Source organism: Silurus meridionalis, chromosome 1, assembly GCF_014805685.1.
Source record: "Silurus meridionalis isolate SWU-2019-XX chromosome 1, ASM1480568v1, whole genome shotgun sequence".
Lineage (NCBI taxonomy): Eukaryota > Metazoa > Chordata > Actinopteri > Siluriformes > Siluridae > Silurus > Silurus meridionalis.
In genome coordinates, this window is record NC_060884.1 from 25,523,292 (window position 1) to 25,536,855 (window position 13,564).

Sequence of the window (13,564 nt, forward strand, 5' to 3'; positions counted from 1 at the left end):
TATATATACACACACACACACACACACACACACACACACTATTCATCCCTGTATCCTTCTATTTATCCATCCATCCATTCATTTTAAACCATTTAGGCATTTATACAATATTCATTCATCCCAACATAAAGGTGCACTTTCCAAACATTTATTCAAATTGGATTCAGTTTCCATCCACTCATTTGTACACTATAAATTCATCTATCTATCTATCTATCTATCTATCTATCTATCTATCTATCTATCTATCTATCTATCTATCTATCCATCCATCCATCCATCCATCCATCCATCCATCCATCCATCCATCCATCCATCTACCACTCTCCATTTACTTATTCACTTTCCGCTCTAAATTCATCAACCCATCACGCATGTATCCACCCTTTCTCTTTATATGAACTGCTAATTAAATGACACAGAATTAAAATAATAAACAGGATTTCTGTTAGTTACTCAAAACTATCAAAGTAGTATTGACAAGTTGCATTTAATAGTCCTAGTTTCAGTTTAAGTGTACAGAGCCAAAACAACAATTATTATAATTATAATAATTAAATTACTTGGAGCTTGTGTTCTATATTCTACACTTCTGATGTGAACCAATAACTTTTTCACATAATCCCATTTATAGCTTAAAATAGCAGCCCTTCTGGCGCTGCTCTCATTGCTTATGGATGCTCTATAAACGTCCTCCACAGCCCACTGGGGACAAACACCACAGTCAATCAAAGCTGCAACCCAGCATGAAAATAATTGTGCTCCAAAAACCACTTTCTGTAGAGCAGCCTTCGTTCCTAAAGCACACTGAATCAAATACTATGCTAACAAGTGGAACCATAGCGGAGTGAAAGCGAGCAGGGCAGAGGACAAATGTGTGTGTGTGTACGTGTGTGGCTTCCAGTGTCATCCACCTCTCAAGCCATTAGCACTCCAATTATAACGCATTTACAATGGATAGCAAATCATTACCGCACATGAATTACGCTAATGCAAAATAAATGCTCCGTGTCGCATTCGCATTAGGCGATCCTTCAATGGCCGCTGCTTTCATTGTCACATAACTAAAATTACTTTTCCATCAAGGTATTATCTCTTTTCCATTAAGTCGTATAAGGCTTTTAACGGCAGGTTTCCATGTACAAAGTGAACACTGCCTATTTTTCTCTTTGCCAGAGATTATGTGTGCTCAGTCAATATATAGAAACAGTTCTAAGGAAACGCATTACTGAATAAACAAGAAAAGAGAACATGACTATACAGGATAACCCAGTGCTGCCCTCTTTGGCTGAAAAGCAGAAATACCTTTTTCAGCAGCTTTGACAATCAACACTGTGGAAAATCTTATATACTGAGGATCTTTTGTCTGCCAGTGGTTAAATATTATAATTAAACCTCACTACTAATATACACCAAGCAAAGTAAAATGAAACGATCAAATGTATAGCTAAAAGTTCATATAAAATTACAGAAATGTTGTATCCACCAGAGCTGTTTTTACCTCATACAAGTAAAAATCTGAATAGGTAACATTCAGCTGTACCACATAGTTAATGAGCAACATACACAATGTGCACAATTTAACAGTGTGTGTGTGTGTGTATGTATATATATATAGACCCCAGCTTTGTAACATCGCCGTGATATGCAATAAAAAAAAAAGAATTTTACTTTGCTGTAATGTGACCAGCATAAATCACCTTTCTTTCCTTCCTACTTTCTTTTCTTTTTGTTTCAGAGATATGTGATGCAACAAGAGTTTTCGTCAACATGTTTATGTGCATCACTATCTACACTATAAATCCAAAAGTATGAGTACACCTAACTTTCCACTCCATGTTTAAGTCTGCCACAGAATATCTTTGTCTGATGTAGCATTCTTTTTTTTTCTTTGGAACAAATTTTTCTAGTGGAACTATGAGGCCCCAAACCCATTCCAGCAAGACAGAGCTAGCAAGGTCCTTAAAAACATTCAATTTAATTCAGCTTTATTTCTATAATGCTTTTCTATATAATGCTTTTTCTATAATTGCCACAAAGCAGCTTTGCAGGAATATATTACTTCTAGGTATAAATTTTGCATTTATCCAATTTTCCAGAATGAGCAAAGACAGAGGATAATGGCAAAGAAATCTCTATATGGTGATGTGGGATCTGGTTGTAGGAAATAAAGCTTTCAATTTGATTCAATTAGTTTTTATTTGTATAGCGCTTTTAACAATGAACATTGTCTTAAAGCAGATTTACACAGTTAATGTGGTGATACAAATAAAAATAGGATGTTCTTTATAAGTGTAAGTTTGTCCCTGATGAGCGAGCTGGTGGCGACTGTTCAAGGAAAAACTTTGAGTGCTGACACTGAAGACTCATTTCATAAAAGTTTAAATACACACTCCCTTCCAGAAAGTTTCACAAAATCAACGATAGTTTTATTTATTTTTTTTCGAAGATTCTCTCAATATTAATTGATATTAACTGATTTTCCTTGCTGCAGTACTTCAGTCAGAGCTGTGCCCAGAGCATTGCTGTGACAAGTATAAAGCACCTTACTTCCTTACTCACTTACTTACTTAGAGATCTGTGATGCAATGGGAAAAAATAGGGATTGACTGATATATTGCTGTGGCCGATATGTAGGTCGATATTTTAATTTTTTTAATTTTTTATTATCAGCATCACCAAACTCATGATAGTTTACTCTTTGTTAAAATCAGCACTTTATTTCTTTAATCTATTACATAAATACATTAATGTATATCGTTAGTCTTTTGAAATGGTTTTTAGCATATCCACCATATACAAGTCCCTTATATATTGTATAGCTTTTTTCTATAAGCAGTCTTGATAATAATTGATATATTTTTGTGATTTTCCTTGCTGCAGTACTACAGCCAGAGCTGTGCTGTATATAGACAATTCAACAGCACTGTTGTATAATGGATGGAAACATAAACTCAATCCATTTCGAGTTTCATATCTGGCTGCAAAAATAGCAAATGGGCAAAAAGATAAATTATACTACCCAACCAAATAACATTACACTGATGTTCGATGACTAAATTGTGTGAACGCCTGCATGAAAATGGATCCATGAGGGTGACAAATTTCGTGTTTTTTTATTTCTGGCAATTGGAAACACTTTCACAAATATAGAACTGACTATCGAACCCATCTGAAAATAGTACATCAACTCCAGCTTGATTACAGAGTGGAAAAAAACATTTTCTTATCCACTACACTGATGCACCATGTCTCACAAGGCCAAACCTATGCACGTTGACTGAAACCATATATAGGTTATATATATCCTGTACATGCGGCGTTCAGCGTGTTTTGAACAAACCCTCACCATTCCGAGTCCACAGGCGTGATGTCGATGCGCGGTGGCCTGATGAAGGGTAACGTGGTCGGCCGACAGATTATCTCCTCATCAGGGGTCCGTGACCTCTCTGTCTGTCGCCATGACAGCGGGGGCAGCTGCAGGTTTCCTGAGAAACGGCGTCGCCCACGGCGCAGGTCCACTCCGAGAGTACAAGCCGGAGACGTAAAGGACTCACTGAGAGTACAGTCTGGAGGGTCTTTGCTGTCCTATAGAGACATAAGGAGAGACAGAAACACAAAGACAGGAAATGGGTTCAAATTATACCATGATACAACTGCAAGATTCCATCTGTAGCATGTGAATAAATTGACAAGGCATGCTGCTGGTAGTTGTTTTTTTTGTTTTGTGGTAAATTATCACAATACAGATCGTGTTTTTTGTGGTTTCTCTTCTGTTCCTGCATTGTTTTTTCTTTTTCTTTAATATGATAAGTTAGCTATCCCTTTGGCTTAAGCTCATTTCAAGAGGAACAGCATGCCGGGGCTGCTTAAGGAGAAATATGATGAAATGCATGCACGCACACACACACACACACACACACACACACACACATATACACACCTGTGATTACAAAAAAGTTATCAAAAATGAGCAAGTCTTGCTGCGTCCCAATTCACCTTCTTATAATTTGAGTGTGTAGCAAAAGATTATACAAGTCAAAAGACCTACTAACACACCATGTAACGAAAGAGAACGCTGTTGGCTCATTACACGCACACGCGCACACACACACACACAAGCTCGTTTCTTCATTTCTTAATTAAAAAATTGTATTAACATAAATTAACTTTTAACACTGGACATTGTCTCAAAACAGCTTTACGCCGATAAGCTGGTTATAAAGTTGTATGAAAGAATTTATAAGTTTAGTGCCTATAAGTTTGTTTCTTATAATTGTAAGTTTTTCCCTAATGAGCGAGCCAAGTGTGATTGTGGCAAGGAAAAACTTTGAGATGGCATGAGGAAGAAAACTTGAGAGGAACCAGACTCAAATGGGAACCCATCCTCATCTGGATGGCACAGAATACCATCCCATATATAATTTATATAGTATAATTTCTCTTTTTATTTATTTACACCCATCTAAATGCATTCACATCTATCTGAATGCATCCTGTCACAAAAGTCCTCCTGCCTAATGCAAGGAGATGTGGGCAATTTGAGCCGAAACAGTATCCTACAGGATCTCCACTTCAGCATTCGAAATAGTAGGCCATATAGGTACCTTTCAGATACTTATTTTAACATTATTTTATTATTTTAACATTACACACTGACTCTGAGGTGAGACACGATGCATGACAGACAGTAGGCAAATTGTGACACAATAGCTGTTTTCTTAACAGTGTCCTCCTAAAAAAAAAAGGGTCTATCCTCTTTATGTTGTAACTCATAGCTTTAATGGATCATCAAGTGAATTATATAAAATAAAGACAAAAAGTAGAGCTTGTTCATTCTTAAATAAAGGCAAAGTTGCTTTATACTCGTCACATGTACATTACAGCACAGTGAAATGTTTTCATCGTATATACCAGTGATGTAAGGAAGCTGGGGTCAGAGCACAGGGTCTGCCATGATAGAGCCCTGAAGCCTTGCTTAAGGGCCCCAAGAGTGGCAGCTTTGCAATACTAGTGCTTGAACCCCTGACCTTCTAATCAGTAATCCAGAGCCTCAATCACTGAGCTACCACTTCCACAAATAAGGTATAAAGCAAAGATAAAAATAAAAAAAAGTTAAATGTGTATATATATTAGTCATATTTATAGTTTTTAATTCTATTACTGAAGTGTCTCATTGTCATCAAGTGCATAATACTCCAGCTTCTGATTTAACAAAACACCAGGATATGCATTATATTTTTCCATCAAAAATAAGTGATAAAGATCCCAATGCTTTTCTCCTCAAAAAGAAAAACATCAACACCACCATTTTCTCATGCATTTATTATAACTGTTTTATCCAGGTTGAGGTCAGAGTGGTTCTGGAGCTTATCCCAGGAACATGCTGTGCAAGGCAGGAATAACCTCTGGATGACACCAGTCCACCGCAGGACAATATGCGCACTCATTTATAACTAGCATCAACTCAGAGATGACAACCTACTATGTTTTTGCAAAAGTGGAGGAAACCAGAGAAACTGAATTAATTCCACATGGACAATGGGATAACTTTTGGCAATTGACAAATACAGTAAAGCTGAGCTCAGGCTAAAACTATAGACTATAGAGATGTGAGGTGTTGCTAGAAATATGTGTTGAAAAACTAAATTTGAAATGCTAAGTGATATCGGTTAACTAACACATCATTATATGAAATGATGTATATCGTACTAACAAACAATGATATTAAAAATGCTGGCATAAAAAATTTCATTAAAATTATTTTCATAAAAAACAGTAATGTGCTTGAATTGAATATTTTTATATTTATTTTTAATTCAGATTGAGTTCTGAAGATGGAATATAATAAAGAAAAGAAGATGATTGAGGCAAAGTGGAACATGAAGAGCAAGAACATATTCAAAAATCACTACAAAACAAAAAGAACCTATAGTTTGCCTTTTCCTCATAATTCTTTCACTATAGTTTGACCGCTAATTCTTTAATAATACTATGTAATTAAAATCTATACACTATATGGACAAAAGTATTAGGACACTTGGCTCATCCAACCATCTGTGATTTATCACCAGTTGGAGGCACACAACTGTACAGGATGTCTTTGGATGTAGTAGCATTACATTTTCCTTTCACTTGAACTTGGAAACCCAAAAGCACAAAGTGAGCTTAATGAAGATATGATTAAATCGTTTGGAGTGGAAGTTCTCAAGTGGTTTGCTATTGAGCTTTGACCTCAACCAATCAGTAGGATCACCTTCAAAAAGAATTGGCACTCTGACTACAGGTCATCACAGGCCTCCTCATCCTACATGAGCATAAATGAGCATAAATCTCCACAAGCACACAACAAAATCTAATGGAACATCTTCCCGGAAGAGTGGTGGTTATTAAAACAGCAAATGGGGACTAAATGTGGAATGGGATATAAGATAAGATATAATGAATCTTGCTCAGGTGTTCACAAACCTTTGTCTATATATTTCTTTATTAAGAATTTAAATTATATTGTATAACCAATGACTGAAAACACTATGAAGGACTTGAAAATGAACCATGACTTTTTGTTAATAATATCAATTACAATGAAAAATATATTATAAAATTAGAAAAGCATGCACAATAGAAGCGCGTGATCTTTGGACTTTTTATACGAAAGTAATAACTGACAAATCACAACTGCACCACCAAGTGCCATCACTAGAGGGAGGCACAAGTCTTCAAATCTTTCCTTTCAAACACAGACTGAATTATAAAACACAGGAAAATCTGGTTGACAGAACTAAAGAACACCTACATCTGCAATATTTTGCATATTTAACTAGTGCCATTAGTACAAATTAGTAAAAAAAAAACAAAAAAACAATCCGGCCCACATTTTTGCACCTTAAACCTGAAGACAAGTGTGATGAATTTAATGAAAAAAAAAACTGTTACTAAAGATGAAAGGGTACTTTCAAAATCTCACACTCAAAAAAGACCTCTCTAAGTTGGAAATTCATTTAAGAGCAACAGCAATTGGGAATCATTTTGGGTAGAAATCTTTTCCCTTCCTGCATGCTTCTGCAATTGCAACAAGCAATGAGTTCATTGATTAAATAAAACATCTGCACACATCACAACGATATGGTGAAAATCTGCCAATGCAACTTAATAGAAAAACGTTTTGTAATTCAGTCTAGAATAAAATTAATAATAAAATAAAAACTCTGAATAAGGGCGTCTGCTTAATGCTGCAAATGTAAATGTAAATGTAATTCATCTATTCTTTGCCTACATCCTCACAGTATGTTTAATGCCCACTTAGTTGTCAATGCAGGTCCTGACCACATTACAGTTCCATATCAAGTAATGTGTTTGCTCATTTTATGCTATTAATATAATAATGGAACAAAGAAAATCATAATTTTTGAGGTCTACTTGTCACGTTTTTTTTTTATATTATTACTGCAGAAAATACACAAAATTAATAAATAAATAAATAAATAAATAAATACTGACACTTGTAACAGGCTTTTCTGGTTTATTATTACATAAAATACAATAATAAAAAAGGAAGAAAAGAAAGAAAGAAAGAAAGAAAGAAAGAAAGAAAGAAAGAAAGAAAGAAAGAAAGAAAGAAAGAAAGAAAGAAAGGTCTACTTGTTTACTGCCTCATTACAATAATTACCTCATTACTGTGTTCTCTCTCTCCCTCTCTTACCTACATGCTCTCACACACACACACACACACACACACACACACACACACACACACACACACACACACACACACACATCACTGTCTTAAGCCTCTTTTACTAGTTCTAAAATACCTGACAAATGGCTAACAAAAAATATTTACTTTGGTCCATTTACTTATCAAAGAAATGAAGCACACCCAATGATTGCACCATAGTCACACTATTAACAGTACTAATAATGTCTCATCGTCAATTAATCCTTATTTACACAACCCCAAAAAAAAAACCTTGCACTCTTTTTCAGGTACAGTAAACAATCTGAATGCCAAATAATACAACCTTTATATTGCCACGTAATGGTAATGTTTGCTCTACTGTTAGAAGAAAAAAAAAACAAGAAAGCTGATGTTTATAATATTAATATAATCTTTATTTTATATAGTGCCTTTAATTGTTAATTATCTCAAAGCACTTTCCAAGTAATAAACTTTCTTTCGGCTTCTCCCATCAGGGGTCGCCACAGCGGATCATCCGCATGTTTGATTTGTCACGTTTATACACTGGATGCCCTTCCTAACGCAACCCTACCCATTTATCCGGGCTTGGGACCGGCACTGAAAGTGGCTGGGGTGGGTTCCGCAGTGGTGAGAGCGCCGCATCCTGACCACTAGACCACCAGGGAACCTCTGAAAAGCACTTTCCAAGTAATAAAAAAGAAATAAAAATAAAATAAAATAAAAAAATCACCTGAAAAAGTAAGTTTTAAAATAGCAGATAAAAATAAACAAGGTTTTCTTAACCAATGCAAGTTATGAACTGGAGCACATGCTTGGTCAATTTGCTAAATTAAACCACAGGTGTGACTTCTTGTCAACTCTGAGGATGTTGGACTATGTGATGTGTAGATCTGTAAAGAACATTCTACCTACATTCAAAATGAACTGCCAAACAATCCTATTCTTTAAACAGAAATGTTTCTCACTGCAAAAGAAAAAAAGCTGCATTCATAGTTATCCCAAAAAGAAACTTTAGGGAAGTTGTCCTTGTCTGCCATTTAAATAAATGGCCTTTATTGTACAGGCACAGAAACACTTAAAATGCAGTCTATTTCAAGCCAACTGCTGTGTGAATATTGCTTGGGATTAGAGGTTATATGAGAATAGTCTGGTGAATAATGTGTGTTTTAATTCACAAAGAGTGGGTTTTCTAAAATGTCCTGTTAGGTTTGATAGTTAGACAGTTGTTTTATAATTAACATTTAATAAAAAAAAATAAAAAAAATAAAACATTTTGACAGAAATATTGTCAGGTTAGCAATTTTCTAACTTAAGGTTAAAATATTTATAAATATAAATGTTTTAAAGCATTTAGAAATGTTCATATATGAGCTAACTAGAGAATCTTTTTATTATCCTCTCAGGAATCCAGTCAGCTTAGCTAATAGTTGCCAATAGGCTAGCTTTAAAAGTCAAGAATGTAAATATTTGTGAGCTTTCTAGTTCTAGCATTTCAAATAAAGTGTTAATCATGGCATGTGGTTAAATAGTAGATTGGCTTTACAATAAAGTATAGAAATATCTAGTTTTCAGTATGAATTGTTAAGAATGCAGGAGGCTTAGCTCATTATCTGCCAAACTATTTTTAGCAGTGATTATAATTATCAAGACCTTGCAATGATAATGTACTGTCTATCAGGATTATGTCATGTTACATGGGGTTAGGGTTAGGGTTATCTAACTAGTTAGGGTTATCTCCCTAGGGTCTAGGGTTATCTCTGCTCAATGCACAGGTTTGGGTTTTTATATTTGTGTCTGTATCTGCAATCCTATCATTAAAAATCTCTATTAATAGGAAAAAAATACACGATAAATAAATCCAGATATAAAAAAAAATCAACAACTATAAAATCTGATGTTACTGAGCTGCTGGCAGTTCTGTGTTAGTAATTTACACTCAGTGCTGTGCCAAGGTTGTCGACAGGGAATTGGCTGTAAATTTGTATGCATACATCGTAGACTACAGTCAGGTATATAAAATGTCAGCATGCCCCTTTTGGTGTACCAGAGGTACACCATGACTGGCAGAATTTACAACAAATTAAGGGTGAGCGTGGGAGTGAGATAATGTTTAATTTGTCATGATTTAGATTTTGATATATACCTACAATAAAAAAATTAATGTCAGGTTAGCTCAGCTTTAGAAATAAACATGCAAACATGTATGTACAGTGGAACAGGCTTATCTCGACCTCGGTTATCTCGACAAACCTATTAAGTCGACGTTTTTGAAGTGGAACCGCCAAATTCTCGCTTTGTCTAAGCATTTTTTATCGGTTATGTCGACTTTTTTTATGTCGCCGAACCCTGATATCTCGAGCACAAGGAGGGAAAAATTTGCCATTTAACGTCGGTTATCTCGGTGTAGCCGCAGAAGAACTCACGGAAGTGGCGGAAAAATCAAGGCTTACAGCTGCTACAGGTGCTGTATTGTATACTGGTGAATCTCTGCTGTTAGTTAGTGCACATATGCCTTTTGTTGTGAAATGTTATGCGATGAACGGGAGGCGAAAGCAGCGGTTGGCGGCGTGGAACGTGTGATGACCATCCAAAATCATAGAATGAACACCAGCAGGATCGGGGGGAATCCGCGGTGCGCTTTGGGAAGAAAAGAGCAGCCGTTGAGAGAGTGCCGGTGGGAAGGCACGTACCGGGATACGCATGCGCGATAACAACGACCGCCGTGAACCAATATATACCAACAATAACGGACAGTGAGAGTGTGGAAGTTTAAATAGGAGCTGGTGATGATGATAAACGAGCACCATATGTGCGCGATTGAAGCGGAGCTTCAGAGAAAGCGGCCGAGAAAACACCTGACACGCTGAAGGGGCCGAAGGGGGTGTGGCAGGTGGATTCCTGACAGAAAAACATGTACTATATGTATTTTTATAGCATGCCTTTATCAAACAAATCGCGGCAACGCTGTTGTGTAAAAAAAACCTTCAAAAACACGTGCATGCATTCTCATTTATTAACGCACATCATGTACATAAAGAAATTTCAAGCACGTTAATATACTGCCGCCATTTTGATTTTCGTTTATCTCGATCATCAGTTACCTCGATGCTTTTTGGCGTCCCCCTAGGACATCGACATAACCGGGTTCCACTGTATTAGACTTAAATGTCGTCTGAAAATCTAGTGGACTAAAAAAAATCTGTGAAAAAGTTATATATATTTATTATTATATCAAATACTAATACATTTTTGTAAAGCAGTTGCTGTACTGGACTTCAACAAATATCCAAATTGTTATTTAAGAAATGTCCACAATGCTGCAATATAATAATCCAAACGTACTGTATTCAAACACCTGTTATTTAAGCACTCATGCTTATCATTCATAAAGCAACGATTAGCGCTTATCACGACTCTTCTCAGCCTTTCACACACTGTATATCTAAAAGGCGTGGGTCAGTTTTTCTGTCTGTTTGACAAAAACAAGAATGCGAACAATGCTAATCGTTTTCCACACGCACGACTGCTGTGGAAAATGTACAGGGGAACTCAAATGATAATGTGTGAACTCGCAGAGAAGACAAAGAAACGAGCGGCAGCTTGCATGGAACAATGTATCAAAAGGTGCCTGAGAAACATGAATGCTCATGAACAGAAAGAAAAATCCTGGTGCACAACACACGGTCCTGCAGCACAGCTAGACGCTGGAGAGATGCTCCAATCATGAATACACCCTCCTACACATCCCTCTTTGCACATCTACACTGGAGTTAACAGCAACATCAACTCCAACACACATTTAACAAAATATCCTTGTAATGACATAGATTATGGGCCAAGATTTGATATTTATTTCTATGCTTCATTGTATAAGTATAATATAATGCCAAGCCAGATCAAATGATGTTCTCTTGTACTAAAAACACCTAAACAAGCGGTAGAACCATATAAAAAAAAAGCTTCAATAGACATGATTATATGACTCATGCGCATGAGCTCAAAAGAGCTTTCAAAATTTTACAGTTTGTACAGTTCACTCCAAAAACCACAAATGTATCCCACATGAGTACACTCAGCCTGGGCTGTAAATCAGTCAGCGAGATGACAGAGTGAGTAAGATACAGAGGTCGACCGATATGAGTTTTTCTGTGGCTGACGCCGAAATTTTGAAATCAGAGCAGCCAATGGCCGATATATGATTCTTTTTGGGGCGGATTTTCTCCCCACCCTTTTCATTTTATAAAATCTAATACTTAATTAAAAAGATGTAATACAGAAAACTGCTTAAATTAAACATTTATTTTTGCGTGTCGGTCAGCTATAGTTTTTCCGCACCGTTGACTCAGCTTGAGATAGCGTCAGCTTTTTTTTGTTGTCATTTCTGTGTCGACTCGGCAGCAGAGCTCGTTGGCAAGGAAAAAAAATTAAACACACTTGTTGTCATTCTTGTTCTCGTCTTTGCAAATGAGCAGACATGATTGAAAAAAGTTACACGAATCTGTTAATAAGGATTGTGGAAGGTGTAAATGCTGCTTGCGTTAGATATTTACAGTTGTAGCGCTTCTGGTTTCCCTGTTTGGATACCGAATACACACGCACGGTTTGGCGTGTCAATCGGTTGACCCTTTAGTAATATACTGTACTCAAGTGTGTGTGTGTGAATAATCAATTTAGCTTTTGGACACTAAATACAAGTGTAATATACAACATGAAGTGGTAAAATTATTACCAGACTTCCAAGACCTACTGCTGTACTCAACGACTGGCCTAGATTTATTTTAGGACTCTTATCAACAATATGCTCATATTGTGCATGCTTTCAGCATACAGTGTACATATGGTTACAGTGCGTAAATGTTTTATAAAATAAAATTACAAGTTAAGAATTTCATATTAAAAATGATCTGTCTTGTCACCCAAGGTTCTTGTTTGAGAAGCGTTTTTTCTATGAGTTCCAGGGACTGTTACCTCTGGCTTACTCATTACATAGACAATTTCATAAATGTTTTCCCCCATGAGCCACACTTCCCAGTTGCAACTTCCTACTATCTCTATTAATAACAGAATATATTTAATTGTCTATTAATGTATATAATTAAAAAAAAAACGTTCTTTCGGCTTCTCCCATTAGGGATCGCCACAGTGGATCATCCGCATGTTTGATTTGGCACATGTTTTTACGCTGGATGCCCTTCCTAACGCAACCCTCCCCATTTATCCAGGCTTGGGACCGGCACTAAGAGTGGCTGGGGTTGGTTCCCTGACTGGGGATCGAACCCGGGCCGCAGCGGTGAGAGCACTGCATCCCAACCACTAGACCACCAGGGACCCTTAATGTATATACAGTAAATAAGATAAACAAAATAAAACGCATAAGGGTTAGGGTCAACAGTAAGGAACCTAACAAAGTTCATTATCAAAATAATTCTTTCTGACTTTTGCAAGAAAATGACAAATTATTTGTAAAGTATTCTTTTTTAAGCCCTTTATCTCTTTTTTGTTTTTTGACCAGATTATTTCTTTGGCATCTCGATTAAATGTAGTTAAATGATGATACATTTAAAATGACTTATGTCAGACACATTAATGGTTTTTGTTCTGTTAACTAATCACATTAATGAACTATTTACTGCTAGAGAAATTGAAGGCGCTGTATCAGCTCATCTTTCAAGCAGAAAAAGAGCTCAAAACACCAGCGCAACTGTCAGTCATTCCAAATTCATATGTTAATTTGCTCATCTGTTGTTTTTATTAGGGGAAAAAAAAGATGGCTGCTCTTTCGGCATATTTTTTGCCTTCTGTTGTTAAAGTGCAGAGCTTCTGTGCGAAATGTGTAAAGATTGCCAAGGCTAAAAATGTCTTTAC

The 13,564-nt window shown here is 36.2% G+C and overlaps 1 protein-coding gene across 2 annotated transcripts in view; it reads right to left on the reverse strand.

Annotated features, from left to right (window-relative positions):
- Window positions 1-13,564, reverse strand: part of pde4ba (phosphodiesterase 4B, cAMP-specific a) — a 170,777-nt gene that overhangs the window by 120,249 nt on the left and 36,964 nt on the right. For both annotated transcript variants that reach the window (XM_046848797.1, XM_046848780.1), the window contains exon 3: window positions 3,350-3,588. In XM_046848797.1, the coding sequence (XP_046704753.1) occupies window positions 3,350-3,588 (239 nt within the window). The remainder of the gene's footprint in view (window positions 1-3,349; window positions 3,589-13,564) is intronic.